The sequence below is a fragment of the Spermophilus citellus genome (assembly GCF_964194105.1).
Source record: "Spermophilus citellus genome assembly, chromosome: 4".
Taxonomy (NCBI): domain Eukaryota; kingdom Metazoa; phylum Chordata; class Mammalia; order Rodentia; family Sciuridae; genus Spermophilus; species Spermophilus citellus.
Window position 1 is genome coordinate 134006878 of NC_138185.1, and position 17625 is coordinate 134024502.

At 38.3% G+C, this 17625-nt stretch overlaps 1 protein-coding gene across 2 annotated transcripts; it reads right to left on the bottom strand.

The window, feature by feature from the left end:
• Positions 1–565: 565 nt before the first annotated feature.
• AFG2B (AFG2 AAA ATPase homolog B) lies at positions 566–17421 on the bottom strand. Of its 2 annotated transcripts, XM_081289406.1 has the most exons (8): positions 15530–17421; positions 14520–14705; positions 11609–11767; positions 8054–8263; positions 7259–7451; positions 6084–6214; positions 5017–5142; positions 566–3369 (listed from the first exon to the last, which is right to left on the bottom strand). In XM_081289406.1, the coding sequence occupies exons 1-8, from the start codon at positions 16724–16726 to the stop codon at positions 3202–3204; spliced, it is 2370 nt and encodes a 789-aa protein (XP_081145532.1). In that variant the 5' UTR covers positions 16727–17421; the 3' UTR covers positions 566–3201. The 2 variants fall into 2 exon arrangements, 1 of the variants encoding a protein (XP_081145532.1); XR_014021393.1 differs by lacking the exon at positions 566–3369 and having other exon boundaries at positions 7228–7451; positions 15530–17418.
• Between the last annotated feature and the right edge of the window lie 204 nt (positions 17422–17625).

Below are 17625 nucleotides of genomic sequence, written 5' to 3' on the forward strand. Positions count from 1 at the left end.
TGGACAAAAGATGAGCCAAAAGGTGGGAAGGATGCCTTCTAAGGTTATCTCTCCATGTCTGCCCAGAAGGGCAGGAAAAGGGCCACCCAGGAGGTGCTTCCTTAACAACCTTTTCAGAGGAACAGTTCCCTGTAGGCAGGTAACCTTGGCAACAGCTTGAGGGGAGAAGGGGGAAGGGCTCTGGAGGCATTAGCATTTGATTCTTTCCCTTTGGAACCAGCCCCCATCTCCAGGTTGGACCCAATTATTTACACTGACTGTCTTTTTGCCCTGCCCCCACCAGAAGAGAGGTGCTTAGAAACTGAAGTGTTAATTTCCTTACAGATTAAAATACAGTTCTGGAAGTTTCCCAGAGCTATCCTCAAGTCTGATTAAAACTGAATCCAAAAAGATTCTTATCAGACTGTCATTTATTGGGCATTTCGATAAGAGCAGATATATGGTCATGGTTCTTGGGAGGCTTCCAAAGTTCAATTATGATATAATCAATAGTAAAGAATATTTTATTATAATTGTACTATAATGTACTACAATATTTCAGTTGTAATATAATTACAATTTAAAGACATTTTCAAACAATTCAGCCTTGAACAAGTATGGGTACTAAATCTCTAACTTGACTACTAGCAATTTTTTCAAGGAAGAAACAAGGAGCCCACAGTCAGATATCCAAATTGAGGTTCAGGCCAGGAAGGGTTTAACAGAACTTGTATGTATGGCAAAGGTTTAATGGTTGCCTTGTTCTATAAGATCAGTAGCTTGTAAGGAAACTGGATGCTGTGGTGTAGTGTGAGTCAGTAATCCCAGATACTGGGGAGGCTGAGACAGGAGGATTCCAAGTTCAAGGCCTGCCTGGGCAATTTAGTGAGACTCTGTCTCAAAAAAACAGAAAGTGGGCTGGGGATGTGGCTCAAGCGGTAATGCGCTCGCCTGGCATGTTCGGGGCACTGGGTTCAATCCTCAGTACCACATAAAAATAAAATAAAGATGTTGTGTCCACTGAAAAATAAATTTCTTAAAAAAAAAAAAAAAAAACAGAAAGAGCTCGGGATGTGACTCATTAGCAGACTACCCCAGGATTAGGTCTCAGTATTGAAAAACAAAACCAAAAACAACAATCAGTAAGGAATATAGTCAGAATTCTAGGAAGTTTTAAGGATTCTCCTAATACTCAAAAGTGAAGGTTAAAATAATTTTAATTGAATTATATTGTATACTTATAAGCCACATGATTCTTTCCCATTCCTGATAATCCTGTTTCCAATCAGAAACAGGAAACTTTTCAACAACTGCTTACTATTTATGACTTCATATATTTCAAGCACTGTGTTGTCATTGTGCCCTATTTCTGTCGCACTTCCCACCACTCTAATGAACTAACTTATCTGATGTGTCTGGGCTGTCAGTGCCATGTTTGCTTTGTTCACTTTACATCCCAGTACTGAGCACTGCACCTTGTGACTGAAGAATGGGCCAAGTGAGATGTTCATCAGATATCCTTCAGTGAGAGAAACAAGAGTTTTACAGTATCATTATTTCTAAAAATTAAAAAAAAAATCTATATACGAAGGAAGCGATGGAAGATTAAATACCAAAGTATTTTCTCATGTTTATTTGTGTTTTCTAATATCCTTAATTACTTCTGTAATAAAGGAAAATAAAAATGTATGTGTAGGGACTAGAGTTGTGGCTCAGTGGTAGGGTGCTCACCTAGCATGACACTGGGTTTGATCCTCAGTACCACATAAAAATAAATAAATAAAATAAAGGTATTGTGTTCAACAGCAGCTCAAAAAAATATTTTAAAATTTTGTATTGTATGTGCAATCATACAATATAAAAATATTGTATTGCAATCTATCTCCTTAAATATTAGTTATAATTACAAAAGGAAAACAGTAGGTATAGAGAAACCATAAACAAGTGAACAAAACTTAGTGCAATAATATACAGATAACACACATCTCCAGCTGTGGTACTAAGAGCACAATGCTACTCATGAGTGTTCCATTGGTGATATATAACCTAAATTTATCATAACAAAACACTGGACAACTCAAATCCATAGACCAATTGTTCTATAAAATAATTGGTCTATACTCTTCAAAAATGTCAAAGATAAGAAAGACTGAATAACTGTCTAGAGACATGAAAACTAAAATGCATGATCCTAAACTGGATGCTGTGATAGAAAAAAAGTACTATATGGATTATTGGGGCAATGGAAGAAATTTACTGGATGACAGATTAAAATGTTGTGCCAATGTTAATTATCCTGAATTTGGTGACTGCACTGTAGTAAAAGAAAACAACCTTTTTAATAACAAATAAACAATGAAGGGGATGAGGGGTAATGATGCATATATAGTCATATATCACACAACAAGCTTTCAGTCAATGATGGACCACTTATGATGGAAGATTCATAAGATTATATTGCCTTGTGATATTGTAGCCATCTTAGTGCAAGTATACTTCATGATACTCAGACAATAACAAAATTGGCTAATGATGCATTTCTTATTTTAATTAAAAAAAAATTTTTTTAGTTGCAGATGGACACAATACCATTAGTCAGTTATTTTTATGTAGTGCTGAGGATCAAACCCAGTGCCCCACAGAGCTATACCCTTAGCCCTGTAATTATGCATTTCTCAGTATGTATCCCCATCATTAAGTGATGCATGCCAATCTATTCTCAGATTGTTCAGCAAAATACTAGGGAGGAAGATGTGGGAAAATGTTAAAAATTGGTGAATCTGAATTAAGAGTACAAAGTATATGAGTTCTTCATATTATTCTTGCAACTTTTTTGTAAGCATAAAACTATTTCAAAGTTACAAAAAAGCAATTAGCCAAAAATAACTACTTACATACTTCTTCTTAAGTATGTAAGTCAACATACACACAAAATAAACATATGCTTTCTTCCTAAATTACAGTATTTTAATATAACTTTTAGAAGTAGGATAAGCCTTAGTTTATAAAGTGTAAATTTTTTAATTTTGTTTTTGCAGTGCTATGGGTTGAAACCAGGGCATTATACATGCTAGGGAAGCTCTACCACTGAGCTACATCCCCAAATCTAAATTTTTATTTATTTACAGAAAATATACACACAAAGTCTAAAAGTGTGAAGTTGGAAACCAAAAGCAAGCTCACACTTAGATAAATGTGAACAATTGAACAAAGATGTAATTTTTAAATATCTTCCCAGTTCGAAAATCCTTCTTTTTTAAATAAGTTTTCATATGAAGTCAAGTCCTTGTGATTTAAGGATGGTTTTACAGTCTTAAGTGATTGTAGAAAGTGTTCTTGATTCACAGAGGTTGCTTCCAGTCCATTTTCTTGTAGAGCCAGCAAAGCAGCCTATAAATGACAACCAACAGGAAATTGCTAATTTGCTCATTTTAAAAAAATGAATGATCTACAGTAATACTTTAAAATCTGAATGCAAAACCTCAGTCTCACTTCACAGAATTCCAATATTCATGTCATTAAAAACATTAAGCTAAAAAGTTAAAGGTAATTTAAAAGCCACTGAGTCGACCAGAGTTTCTCCAACATTAAAACTCCAGCTTGAAATGGAAAAAAAAAAAGCAAGCTGCAGAATAATAAATAATGAGTCCATATATATTTATAAAGATAAGACAGTTCTTGATCTTGGAGTAGGAAAGTTTTAAGACTCAGAGATAATAAAAGAAAAGATAAAACACATAGTCTGACCCAGAAATTCTCCTTGTAAAAAAAAAAAAAAAATATATATATATATATATATATATATATATATATGAAAGACATAACTACACACATGCACCAATAGACTTACACAAAACTTTTCATAGCAGCAGAATTCATAATAGTAAAAAAGTAGAAACCGAGAAGTTCAAAATTTTAAGAAAGGACAAATAAATGAATAATGTTCATATACTAGATTATAAGGCAATGGAAACAAAACAAACTATAGCTACACACAAAACTACAGATGAGTTTCAAACACAATCTTAAGTTAAAGAAGCAGACAGAAAACACTATATACTGTAAGGTTCCATTTGTATAAAGTTCAAGAGCAGGCAAACCAGTCTCCAGTGTTTTAAGTCAGGAAAGTGGTTCCCTTTTGGAAGTGCAGGGAACAGAGGTGAAAATGGCCCAAAAGAAAATTTTGGTGTGCTGATAATATTCATTCTATTTCTTGATATGAGTAGTAATTAAAAAGCGTGATCACTTTATATTAATTCCATAAACCATATCCTTATGATCTGTGCTTTCTGAATGTTACATTTAAAGCTGACCTGTAATGTCTTCTGCCTTCAAAATAAAACATAAAGGTCTTAAAGACTTGTAAGGGCCCATATGATCTGATTTCTGTCCATTTCTCCAGGTTTATTTCTTGTCTTTCTCCACTCCAACATTCAGTAATGTCAGGTCATTTCTTTTTTGGGGGGTACTGGGGACTGAACTCAGGGATACTCAACCACTGAGCCACATCCCCAGCCCTATTTTGTATTTTATTTAGAGACAGGATCTCACTGAGTTGCTTAGCGCCTCGCTGTTGCTGAGGCTGGCTTTGAACTCATGATCCTCCTGCCTCAGCATCCCCAGCCACCGCGCCTGGCTCAGGTATCTCTTAACTCTAATCCTCTTCACATTTTATGCCCCCTGCTTCAAATAATTCCCTCCACTTTTAGCTGGCTGACTCCCTGATTAGCTTTTCAACGTTAGCTTACATATCTTCTCTCAAAAGCCTTCCCTGATGTCCCAATTCTAGGCTGATGTCCTTCCTACATGTTCCCATAGCACCTTAGATTTCCTCAACTCTACATATTTTCAATCTCTGCTCCCTCCCCTACTAATGTCTATCTACCTTCTAAGGAAAGGGGCCACCCCTGTCTGCTTCCTGTTGAATGATATTTGTTACACAGAAGTCTTATAGTTAATGTTTTTGAGTGAATGAAGATTTGAATAGATGATGAAATGTTTTGAACCATACATTGATTACTTCACTAATTAACTTACTTCTTTGCAGAGGTTTCTAAGATCAGCTCCAGAGAAAAAACTGGTTTCTGCTGCTAGGTTTTCTAAGGAAACATCGGGTCCTAATGGCATGGTTTTTGTATAGACTTTTAAAATTGAAAGCCTGCCCTGGAACAAAATAAAAAATCTTATTAACATTTATGTTTGACACAATAATATATTAAAACATTTTGAGTTATCTATCATATATAAAGTATGTGTGTGTGTGTGTATGTGGGAATCAAACAGTAAAAAAATATATATATATATCTTTACTTCTGAAGAGTAAGAAAAATTAAGTCTTCAATGGCCCATGTGACCATGGTAAAAATAATCACTCATAAAAAACTTTAATATTTTTATAATATTATAATATTTTATAATTTTAAATTAGCCAACTGTAGACAGATCTCTTTAAGACATAAGACAAATCTCTCTTGGGTACAAATAGTACAACTATAACAATTTAAGATAAAAATATATGAATTGTCAGATAAAATTTAAAAGTATTACAGACATTTTAATTTTTAAAAAATTTCTTAAAAACTTGATAAAAGCCCAAGGGGGGGGGGAGAATAAAAAAACACTTCATTCTGAGTCTTCTGCCATTCCTTGTCAGTGGTTCTAGATGCTAAGGGCAAAGGATTTACTGACTTGACTGTGGATGCATTGCATAAGCTCTGTAATCTAAAATCTCTCCTCTGTGAAATGAGGATGCTGACCCAGATTATCTCCAAAACCCTTTTAACCTCTTTTCAACACTCTAGGATTCCTCCATTCCAGTTGCAAAATAATGTTGAGCAGATTCAGGACTCAGCACCGAGTCTGCCACAACACTACCTTACTTTTAGGCTTATCTTTCTCTGAAAGCAGGGCCAGGTATCCACCAAGAGCAGATCAAGATTATGATTTTATGAAGGGCCATCAGGCAAGGAGATACTGAAAGCCCAGTGTGAGGAGGACACTATGTTCAACTATGTTCAGTTTGGAATTCAATTCTGCCAAGCTCTTGGAATGTAGATGTTGATGTGGTGTTCAGAATGTTCAGAGTAAATATCTACAGTGAGTACCTTCTGATCTGGAGGGGGAATATAGATGATCTTATCCAATCTTCCAGGTCTTAATAAGGCATCATCTAACACATCAGGTCTATTTGTTGCAGCAACAATCATGACATTTTGATTAAAAACTTCTTGAAACTCTGAGGGAAAACATATGACACAAAGTAATACCAATAAATTATTCTCTTTTTTTTTTTTTCCAAGTTATGCATCAGAAGGTCCATTTGTTTTTAAATAGGGATATCTTTTTCTTTGGACCAGAATGTTTATACCTCCTAACCAGACCACTTTCTTGGTATCAAGGTATTCCAGAAACATATCATCATCAAAGAGCCACTTTGTGTGCAGAAAGAGAGTGGATAGTCCTGAGAAACTGTTTCTCCATGTGAGAACCAATGAAAAGCCTCATTGCCCTACCTGGTGACCTGAATGTACTTGAACCCTCAATGATTATAACTTAAATGGACTACCTGAAATGACAGAAGCAAATGACTCAGCAAGTAGAAATGTAAGGCTCTGAAAATTCTTGGTTATCTATCCCCAAGGGGATTTACTTTACTTCTTATTTTTCTTTCCAGAGACATAAATAATGACAAATAACCTAAGCTGCATGTAAATCCTGGATGAAGAGAAGAAATGTCTAAAAGCAGACAAGCAAGGCCTTGTATACAATGATCAATTAAAATTATTTGTTGAACTGAATAATGGGAACTGTTCTTTGGTCATCTAATCCCTCCAAGCAGGGAGTTCCATGTACTTTAACAGAGGCTGGGTGAATACTTGCCAAATACTATATGAGGAATTCCTGTATTCTTAAGATTTGGTTTGATAATCTCATTGGTGCCTTCTAATTAAAAAATTATCTACTAGGGATACTAAATAGAAATCAAACTCTAGCTGGAAAAGAGACTCGGAAAACAATATTTACATTCACATACATCAAAGATAATTATAAAATTTACTTCACATTTCCTCGCCAAATCACAATTTCCACCAGCCCTTTAAAAATCTTATTAACATTTATGTTTGACACAGAGTCAAAATGAAATTACATACATCCCTCTAAATAAATCAGCACATGTAAAGCAAGAGCATGGTAAGAATTCTACTTAATGTTGGTCTGGATTTTTTATGTGCTCTGGCTAATAAATACCTCTTCATTTTTTTCAGCTCCTGGTATTTACCCTGTAGATTTGATTTACTTCCTCTTCTTTCTATTGTCTTAAGTCCCACACCATCTAACTCATTCAGGAGAACAGAAAGAACTCGCTCTTGAACATCACATCCTGTTTTGCTAACTGAGCGAGACCCCAAGATTGAGTCAATTTCATCCAAAAACACAATTGCTGGAGTATTTGCTCTTGCTTGTCGAAATACCTAATGTTGGAGAAAAAAAATATTAAAAAGCTAATGTTATACACCATTCATGTGAATGTACATTCTCTGCATTACTACGTTTAACTTTTATTTTTATTTTAAACCCAATACTTTGTGCATGTTAGGCAAGCACCCTACCACTGAGCTCATCCTCAGCCCACTATAATTTTTAAAGTACAAAAAGGAAGATTCTAAATGCCTAAGAAACTGGGAACCAATAAATCAAAGAATAATGAAGTATTATGCAGGACTTTAAAGTCATATTTTGAAAGGATATTTAATATGAAATTTCAAAAGAGATATGTTAAATTAAAAAAGCAGGATAAAGCTATAGAAAGATAAGACCTGACTTCTATTTTGCTTTAAAAAAAAAAAAAAAAAAAGACAAAGGCAATTCAACAAAAAGTTAACAGTAGGTAGAGGGATTATAAAAGGTATCTTACTTAAACTGCTCTGTATTTTCTAAATTTTCTATAAACAAACATGTAAAACTTTTATGATTTAAAACACAACTACTAATATTTTTTAAAATAGGGTTTATCTAATAAGATATGAAATAAAAGATAAAAAGTATACTTAAAGGCATGAGAAAAGTAACAAACCTGAGACAAAACCTTTTCTGAATCTCCAACAAAAGGTGAAAAGAGATCAGCTCCACTCACTGAAACAAAAGAGCAGTGACAGCTTGTGGCCAGGGCCCTCACCAGGGTGGTTTTAGCACATCCAGGGGGCCCATAGAGGAGAAGGCCCTTTGGTTGTGTCAGGCCCATCCTAATAAAGTCCTGAGGGAATTTCAGAGGCCACTCAATGCTCTGTAAATATGCAAAAAGAGATTAAAAAAATTGTTTTAGTATAATAAGAAAACATAAAATAATTCAGTAAATTCATTCAGTTCACTCAGCAATTCTCAGGTATGTGTTATGAGCTGAAATACAGTCTATTCTCTACATAGTAGCCAAGGATTTTAGAAACTAAGTCAGGTCACATCACTTCCTGCTGAAAGCGCTTCAGTGACTTCTCACAGAACTGGCATAAAATCCAAGTCCAAACTGCCTACTTCCACTGTTACAAGGCCTTACATAATCTATCTCCCAAACATCTGGCTTACTCCTGTCTCAGAGCCTTTACTTGCTGTTCTCTCTGATTGAACCTCCCAGAAGATTTCTGTGTGGCTATTCCTCACCATTTGGGTCTCAGTTCAAATCCATTTCCCATGGAGAGGTCTTTTTTAACCACCCTAGCCAAAACAGAACCTCTTCCTCATTATTCTCTATGCTGCTACCTATATTTACTTTTAGAGCACTTATTTGCTAATATTTTTCCATGTTGGGTCTACTGTTCTGTTCTTACTGGAATATAAAAGCAAAGTTCACCCACCCCTAAATCCTCAACACCTAGAATGACCCAGCCCCAAGCAGGCATTAAACAAATGTACCAAATAATCAATGAGTCCTGACTGTCTCTAAGATAAATGGTTTTATTATCATAATTTTACAGATACAGAAACTCAAGCTTAAAGAAGTTAATCTTGGAGCTGGGGTTGTGGCTTAGCGGTAGAGTGCTTGCCTGGCACATGCGAGGCTCTGGGCTGAATCCTTAGCACCACATAAAAACAAATAAAATAAAGGTATTATGTCCACCTACAACTAAATAATAAATAAATCAAGTTATTATGTCCAACTAAGAAAGAAAGAAAGAAAGAAAGAAAGAAAGAAAGAAAGAAAGAAAGAAAGAAAGAAAAGATAAACTTGCCCACCTCTTATTGCTAGTGATGTGGCAGAAACAAGTCTGATGCCAGGAATATAACTCTAGAGCATTCACTCTTGTTCTTAATTACTGATATATAACTACTACAATAAGACAAGACCCCTGAATTCTGAACCTTGTGTACACACATTCTGGTTAGGGAAACAGGATTATTAACTAACAGCCAGAAAAGAGCATTCCAAGGGGAAGGAACACTACAAGATGTGCCTGAGACCATCTAATTTATTCCAACATTAAGCAGGAGCAGTGGAGAGGATGGGAGAAAGTAGAAGCAATGGAGTTAAAGTAGAGGTAGGAGTCAGAACACAAATGAGAGTTTTTAAGTCTACACTAAGAAAGGAGCATGAGAAATGCATTGGAAGGAACTAAAGCTAGAGGTAGGGAGACCAGTTAGAAATTTCTTGCAATGATTTTGTCTACAAAAATTACAAGGCTGGAAATGTCAAAGTAGAAATGGCATGGAAGGGATGGGTATTTGAAACATAAAAAGGAACTGTATTTTTGGTTGGGACTCAGTTCTGGCCACTTGCTCTTAGAACACAAGTTCTGACAAGGGATGGGTAGCTGGCTGCTTTCACTGAGACAGGGAATTCAGTCAGTTAGTAGTTGACTTACTGGATTATGAACACACTGATTTTGAGAGCCATAGGATTATATATAGACAGGCCAGTCAATAGTCCCGATAACCAGAAGAAATGTCTACTGAAATATAGATATTTAGATAGACAGATAGATAGATAGGTAGGTAGACAGATAGATTGATTTTTGAATTAACAGGTTTCAAGGGATAGTTGAGACCTTGGACTCACAGATTTCAAAAAGAAGAGCCCAGGAACCTCTTGAAGCAGCATTTAAGGGAGGGGGGAGGAATGCTCAGAAAGATAGGAAAGTTTAACAACCAAGCTAAGGGAAAAGTTTCCAAGAAGATGTGGCTAATTTATCTCATTCATCTTACAAAGATTAAATGAAATAAAGAGTATGAAAAACTTGGGGCATATTATAAATGCTCTCAATCATGGACTTAAGGATTCCAGTATTTTCTGGTGATACAGCTCCTAGTTAAAATGAATAAATTCTAATTGATACTTATAAGTCAGACTTTCATGTACGTACCTACAGAAAACTAGTTCCTTTAGTCAATACAGGCAAAAGGACCTAGAGAGTTGTATCCTTCATCCATAAGTGAAAATCAGTAACAACTATGCCATACTGACTGTTTATTGCAATTTTGTGTTTTTACCAGTTCCTGTCTTATAGCCATGCAGATCAGAGGTCAGAGGAAACTAACACCCACTGCCCCTATTTTTAAAACCCACAAACTAAAAATAGTTTTAACATTTCTAAATCTTGGGGAAGTCAAAATAAAATAATTTTTGTGAAAATTATGGTTTCAGTGTTCATAAATAAATTTAACCAGAATACAATTATAGTATCTACAGAGGACTAAGTACCAAAATCTAAGGATGCTCAAGTCTCTCATATAAAATGATGTTGGCTGGGGTGTGTAGTTTAGTGCTTAGCACTCCAAGACTCTGGGGTCAATCTTCAATACCAAAAAAGAGAAAAAGCATAGTATTTGTATGTAATCTACACATCCTCCATGTACTTTAAATTGTCTCTAGATTATTTATAATGCCTAATACAATATAAATGCTATATAGATAAGTGTTATGTTATATTGTTTAGGGAATGAAGACAAGGAAAAAAGCCTGTAAAGTGTTCAGCACAGTTACAGTTCCTCCCCCGGAATATTTTTAATAGTGATTTAAATCCACAGGTGCAGAACCTGTGGATAGAGGGCTGACTGTACTCATTTATGTGTTGTCTATGGCTGTCTTTGCACTACAGTGATGAAATTGAATGACTGTGACAGATACTGTTTGGCTCACTAACCTTAAAACAAATTGCTATCTGGCTTTTTACAGAAAATCTGTTGAATCCTGTTTTAGATTTTAAATTTGGGGGGATGGGGGTTTGCAGGTATTAAGGATGAACTCAAGGTGCTCTACCACTGAGTCACATCCCCAGTCCTTTTTGTTTTTTATTTTGAGACAGGGTCTTGCTAAATTGCATAGGGATTTGTTAAACTGCTAAGGTTGGCCTTGAATATGTTATCTCATCCCGCCTCAGCATCCTAAGCCACCACACTTAGCTAGATTATAAACTCTTTAAAGAAAAAACAACAAAAGTAGGGTTGAGGTGGGAAAGTAGAAATTTAATTTGATGTCTACAAAAGTCCACTTAAACAAAGACAGAAAAGTGATTGTTGGATTTAGGTGTCAAGATCACATTAGTGATCATAGCAAGAGCAATTTCAGTGCAGTCTGTTTTCATTGTAAAAGCACAGAATATTAATCTCTAATATTCTACTAGCTTAAGCAGATTGTTACCTGTTTTAACTTCCGTTTTACATCTTCAAGGCCACCAATCTGCTCCCAATCAATAGGCTTGATGTCCATCAATCCAATAACACTTCGAAATGATGAAGGCTGAATCTTCTTAAAAGCTTCAAGGAAGTCTGTTTCATCAATCAAAGGATTGTCTTGGTTCTGAAGAAATACACACAAAAAAGCAAAATCAAACCAAAAATTAGGTGACCCTTTTTTGTGGTAAACAAGCACAAATCTTTTTAAAAAAATACTTTTTGGAATTTGTAAATCTATTTTGTTATCATTATGAAAGAAACTTATACGCATAAAACAAAAAAACTGAATGTCTCCCCAATTCCTACTAGTATTCATCCCCAGAGAATGTCAACATTTTCTAGTGTATTTTTTAGTATGTTTAATGACAATAAGCATATGTACATCCTGTTAAACAGATAAGCAAACTGAACCATTATATATATATTTTTTTCTCTTGAGATTTTTCTCATGTCAATTAATATGATTCTGTTACTCTTTGTGACACATAATACACTATTGAATAAACACATCATAATCGTCTTTCTGACAAACATTAGGTTATTCCTAGTCTTGTTATTCAAAAAGAAAAACAAGCTTCAACTGAAAATCTTTATGGTCATATTCAAGTATTTTATATAATAATTTCCTTAAAGTAGAATTATTGAGTTTAAGAGTATGTGCATTTACAATTTTGACAGCCATTACCAAACTGTTCTCAAAAGAAAATGCATCAATTTATTCTCCTTTAGTAATATGAAGCTATTGCTCTCCTGCTACCTCCTCAACACTATATATTACCAAACTTTTAAGCTTCTCCCAGTGTGACAGGAAAAAATGGTACTCACCACTGTGAGGGAATGGTGAAATCAGTCACCTTTTTTGCAACTTTCATTGTAAAGGCTCTTTTGGCAAGAAAAAGATACTACATCTAGGGATGTCAAAGTCTGATAAAGAGGATATTTGCATGCCTTAAAGTATCTCCCCACAAATTTCTCAGTGGCTACACAGTGGAGAAATTTAGAAACCACCTTGATCATTAATCAAAATCAGCATCACCAATGAGGAACCAATGGACATGTATGCCTCCATTTGTGGTACTTTAAAAATATAACATCACTTAATCAGTGTTGCTAACAGAGATGTATACTCAGATTCTGACCATTTAATAAAATAACAGACCTGCATCACTTATGTCAAATGTCTCAGCCAAAAAACCATTGTGAGCTGGAAGTAGTGGTGCACACCTATAATCCCAGAAGCTGAGGCAGGAGGATAATGAGTTTAAAGCCAGACTCAACAGCTTAGCAAAGCCCTAAGCAACTCATCAAGACCCTGTCTCTAAATAAAATTAAAAAATGGGCTGGGGATATGACTCAGTGGTTAAATACCCTGGTACCCTCCCCTCACAGGGAAAAAAAACCATTGTGATTTTTAAAAGACTAAAAAAAATGCAATCTATTATCCTGAACTAGATTCTGTTTGAGAGAAAAAAAATGCTGGAAAGATTGGGAGAATCCAAATGAGACTATGGACTATAGATCTGATAATATTTATATCAATGTTAAATTTCCTGAGAATATTAACTATATATGACTATACTGTGATCATGGCAACATTCTTATTCTTAAGAAACAGATAGTAACATATTAAGGAACAAAAGGTATGCAATCCATTCTCAAATAGTTCCCCTAAATTAAAAAAATAGATGCACAGATACATGCACACACACTCAGAAACTAAAAGTGAAGACTTTTCATGTTTACTGGTACTCCTTTTATTGTCATTTACCTATCTTACTATCCATTTTCTCTTGGATTATTGATCTTAGCTTATTGATTTATAAGAGTTCTTTCTATATCAAGGAAATTGGGATAAAAGTATTTCTCTTAGTTTTGATTGTGTTTTTAGGCCTGTCGTTGACCAAAATGTTGCTATGCAGCACATGACTATAGCTTTTTTTTAAAAAACTGTACGGCAATATTAGATATTGGGTACCCAAATACTAATTAATTTTTAGGTGATACCAACATTTGAAAATCTGATTTATAGATCTAGAACACTTGATTCTCAGGCATATAAATTCTTTCCTCTGGGTGTGTATTTAACATTTCTAGTCCTTTAACAGAAATTCTCCACAAAAGTTTAACCATCTTTAACAGATCCCTTGTCTGCCCTGACACAGACAAAGGCAGCAGTAGCCCCTCAGCTGCCTAGTGGGGAAAAGAAGAAAAAGATGGAGCCAGTACCTTCCCAGATGTCTCTGTCCCTTCTTCCTTTTTGCCTTTCTTCCTTCCACTTTCCCTGGGTTGTTTCTGAACTCAGCCGTCAACTGTGGTAACTATGCTTAGATAGGCCCCTCCTGAAGTAGCAGTGGGCTCCACCCTAGGACGACAGCAGCTGACTGGTCCACCTAAGCCAGAGGTGCTTAAGGTCAAACATGGAACTCTAAAGTAGATGAAATCTGAAATGTAAATCTCTCTTCCCATCCCCTGGTATTGTTACCTGTCTCTCAAAGGACATATATTCTCATACCTTTACATATAGGACTTATTAAAACTTTGAGTAGTTTTGGCTACAAACCCATAAGTTCACATAACTTCTTCCCACATTTAATACAAGAGTAAAAATAAAGGAAAAAGAATTAAGAAAGGATATAAATTATTTAGATAAAAAGGTTTCTCAAAATTCAGGTTGATAAATCATCCTTATTAAGTTTAAGATCAAAGAACAATCTTGATGTTACAATTGAAGTCAAAAACTCTAAGAATCTTCAGCCTACTGAAATTATTTTTTCCTGAAGAGGTTAGAAAACATACTTACCACCTTTTTTGAACTCCAAAATTAATTTATTATATTAATAAAAAGATTAACGTAGAGGGTAATCAATATTTCTTACCTTCTCACTGTGAAGGAGAGCGTGCATGGCCGCCTCCCTACAGAGTGCTGTCAGGTCGGCACCAACATAGCCAACTGTCATTTCTGCAAGGAGACCCAAATTAGCATGACTGGAGATGGGCATCTTTGAGGTAATAACCTGTAGAATTTCCCTTCTTTGTTTAAGTGTGGGAGTCCCGATGATAACCTAAAGACAATACAAAAACAAAAAAAAATTAACTTTACAGCTTCAATTTTTTTTATCTTCACCAACTCGTACAATAATAAGCTAAAAGTGTGCAATTATTATTCCACTTTAGAGTCTAATACAGAACTGAAATACTACATAATTCCTAAGCTTCAAACTTCTTTGGTAGTGTCCTGGGATTGAACCCAGAGGGGCTTAACCACTGAGCCATATCCTCAGCCCTTTTTTATAATTTTATTTAGAGACAGGATCTCGCTGATTTGCTTAGAGCTTCTCTGAGTTGCTGAGGCTGGCTTTGAACCCATGATTCTCCTGCCTCCCGAGCTGCTGGGATTAAAGACGTGAATCACCTTGCCTATCTAGATATTTAACCTTAATGGCAACTCAAGGAGCAAATGTACACTGTATACTGGTGTCCTGATAAGGAATGAATAAATCCCAATGAGTTTATGCCTGCTTTGATTTAGGTCTTTTTTGCCTTTACCCTTTTTATTTCAACACACTTTTGAAGTTATCCTGCCTGTAGGTTGTGCTTTCAAATGTACTAGCATTTAATACTTTCGTAGCAGACCTAGTTCCCTTAAGAATTAACATTGCCGATTATAGTACTGATCTTCAGGAACAGTATAGCAAAAATAACCCCAAATGGATTCTGGACAAAACAGGTCCTGACTCAGATTACTTAAGGGCTCGTTACAAGACGTCCCAGTCGAGCCTCTGACTCCCAAACCTAAGAGGCAAATGCTTCGAAGCACCCAACCAGGCAGGGCAAGAAGAGGCCAGAGTTCTAGGGACAAAAGGGCTAACCGGTCCCGCCTGCTCACCTCTCGGTCAAATCTCCCGGGTCTGCGAAGTGCTGGGTCTAGCGCGTCTGGCCTATTGGTGGCTCCCACCACAACCACCTCGCGGTCCCCGCAGACGCCGTCCAGGAGCGTCAACACCTGGGCCACCACGCGGCTCTCGGGGGTCCGGTGTGCGCCGCCCCTCCGCGGACACAGGGCGTCCACCTCGTCCAGGAAAAGCAGGCTAGGCCCTCGGCTGGCCAGCTCCCGGGCGCGCTGAAAGACCCGCCGCACGTTCTCCTCCGTCTCCCCAGGCCGGGAGCCCTGCAGCGCCGGAGCACTCACCGCCAGCAGCTCTGCGCCCGCTTCCCGGGCCACCGCCCGCACCAGCTGGGTCTTGCCCACTCCGGGAGGACCCACCAGGAGCACGCCACGGGGCACAGCTAGCCCCAGCGCGGCCAGGGTGCTGGGGTAGCGGAGCGGCAGGCGGAGGAGCTCCCGCAGCGAGTCGGCCGCCTCGGAAAGGCCCCCTAGGGACACCTCGGGCTGTGGCGCCGCCGCTGACGGAGGCTCCCGGCAGAGAGCGATGCAGGTTCGAGGGGTGACAAGCCCCGCTGGATCCGGGTTGGGTGTCCCGCCGATGATGTGCAGGGCGGTCACAGGACCTGGGTCGCCCGGCGGAGCGGCCACCACATGGCCCTGGGAGACCGGTCGGTTCCTCAGCAGCTCCTGCGCGGCCTCCAGCACCGCGGCTGGACTCGGGGCACTCGGCGCGCCTGCGGGCATTCGCAACACTGGCCACACAGAGAGGCGCCGCAGGGGCGGGCAGGGTACCAGGCTGAGGCGGCTCAGGCTGAGAGTCCCCGGGGAACCCCGCTCCCCCACCGCCGCCCCGGGACTTGCGCACTGCAGGTCCAGCTGCACAAAACCATCAGCTCCATCCCGCCGCGGCCAGGCAGTGCAGAGGCAGGAGCCGCCTTCGGGCAGCAAGATCCTCACTTTCGAGCCCACACGCGCACCCAAGGTGCGGAAGGCGGCAGGACCCAGGCGACAGCGCTGAGTGCCCCGGTCCCTAGCATCTACAGGTAGCAGCTTTAAGACGGGCCCTTCAGGGAAGGGACCTGAGTACGGGACCATGGCACGTGGAAGACTCAGTCCTAGGAAGCTGGAGCAGGAACTCCATCCGGACGGAAAGGCCAAACACACCGCGCTCCCGGACCGGAAGCAGGCTGCGCGCATGCGCTAAGGATGATGTTCAGTAGCTAGCGGTTGAGTGAAGATATCAAGGAGAAGGAGACAACGTTTGGGCTCTGGGGAATTTTTGGTCCAATTTGATGAAGTTGAGCAGCCCAGAGCTTTATGGAGGTGGTGTTTACAGGTGCCTGGGAGGCAACGTAAGCTAACCATTAAGTATGGCCTTGGTACCTTGGGAGTCACCAGCATTGCATGTTCTTTTCCCTGGCCCTAGGACCGCGGCATTACTGAGTAGGACAGGAGAGGCTGGACACCAGAGAAATTTTCAGGAAGCAGGTTTATTGACTGCAGGGTTCAGAGGTGGCGCTTGCCTAAGAATTCTTCCTCTGATCAAAGATATGGAAATTCTTTTAACATTATACCCAGTGGGAGGGGAGCACTTGGAGGCTCACATGACAAGTACTTTCTGTTCCTCTAGACCAGACACAGGGTTCACAAGTTTGTTTGTTTGTTTTACCAAGAAAACAGATAATTTTACCAAGAGATAATATATTCTGTACAAGCTTACAGACGAACTCTGTCACACCTTTTGTGCGCAAACCTGGCGTTTATAGGAAGGAGGAAACTACCAATCACAATAACTTCTGTAGACATGTTGCTAATTTGACAAGAGGAGAAGCTTAATTATGGCAAGGGTCTTTGGAGTGAGGGTACCTGGTCTGCTTCATTACTATTGCCGCTATTGGAGTATCAGCCTACAGACTCGTTGTTTTGTTTTTTATAAAGAAACTCCCAACTGTCCCCCATGGGAACAGTATTTAGGGGGTGTCATATTGCTTATGTCTTAGGTAACTCGGATTAGCTGAGTTAACAACCTTGGCACCTTCCATAACCGAAATTCTAACCTGCTGGGGTGGTCCAGCCTTTCTATAGAAAAGCACCAA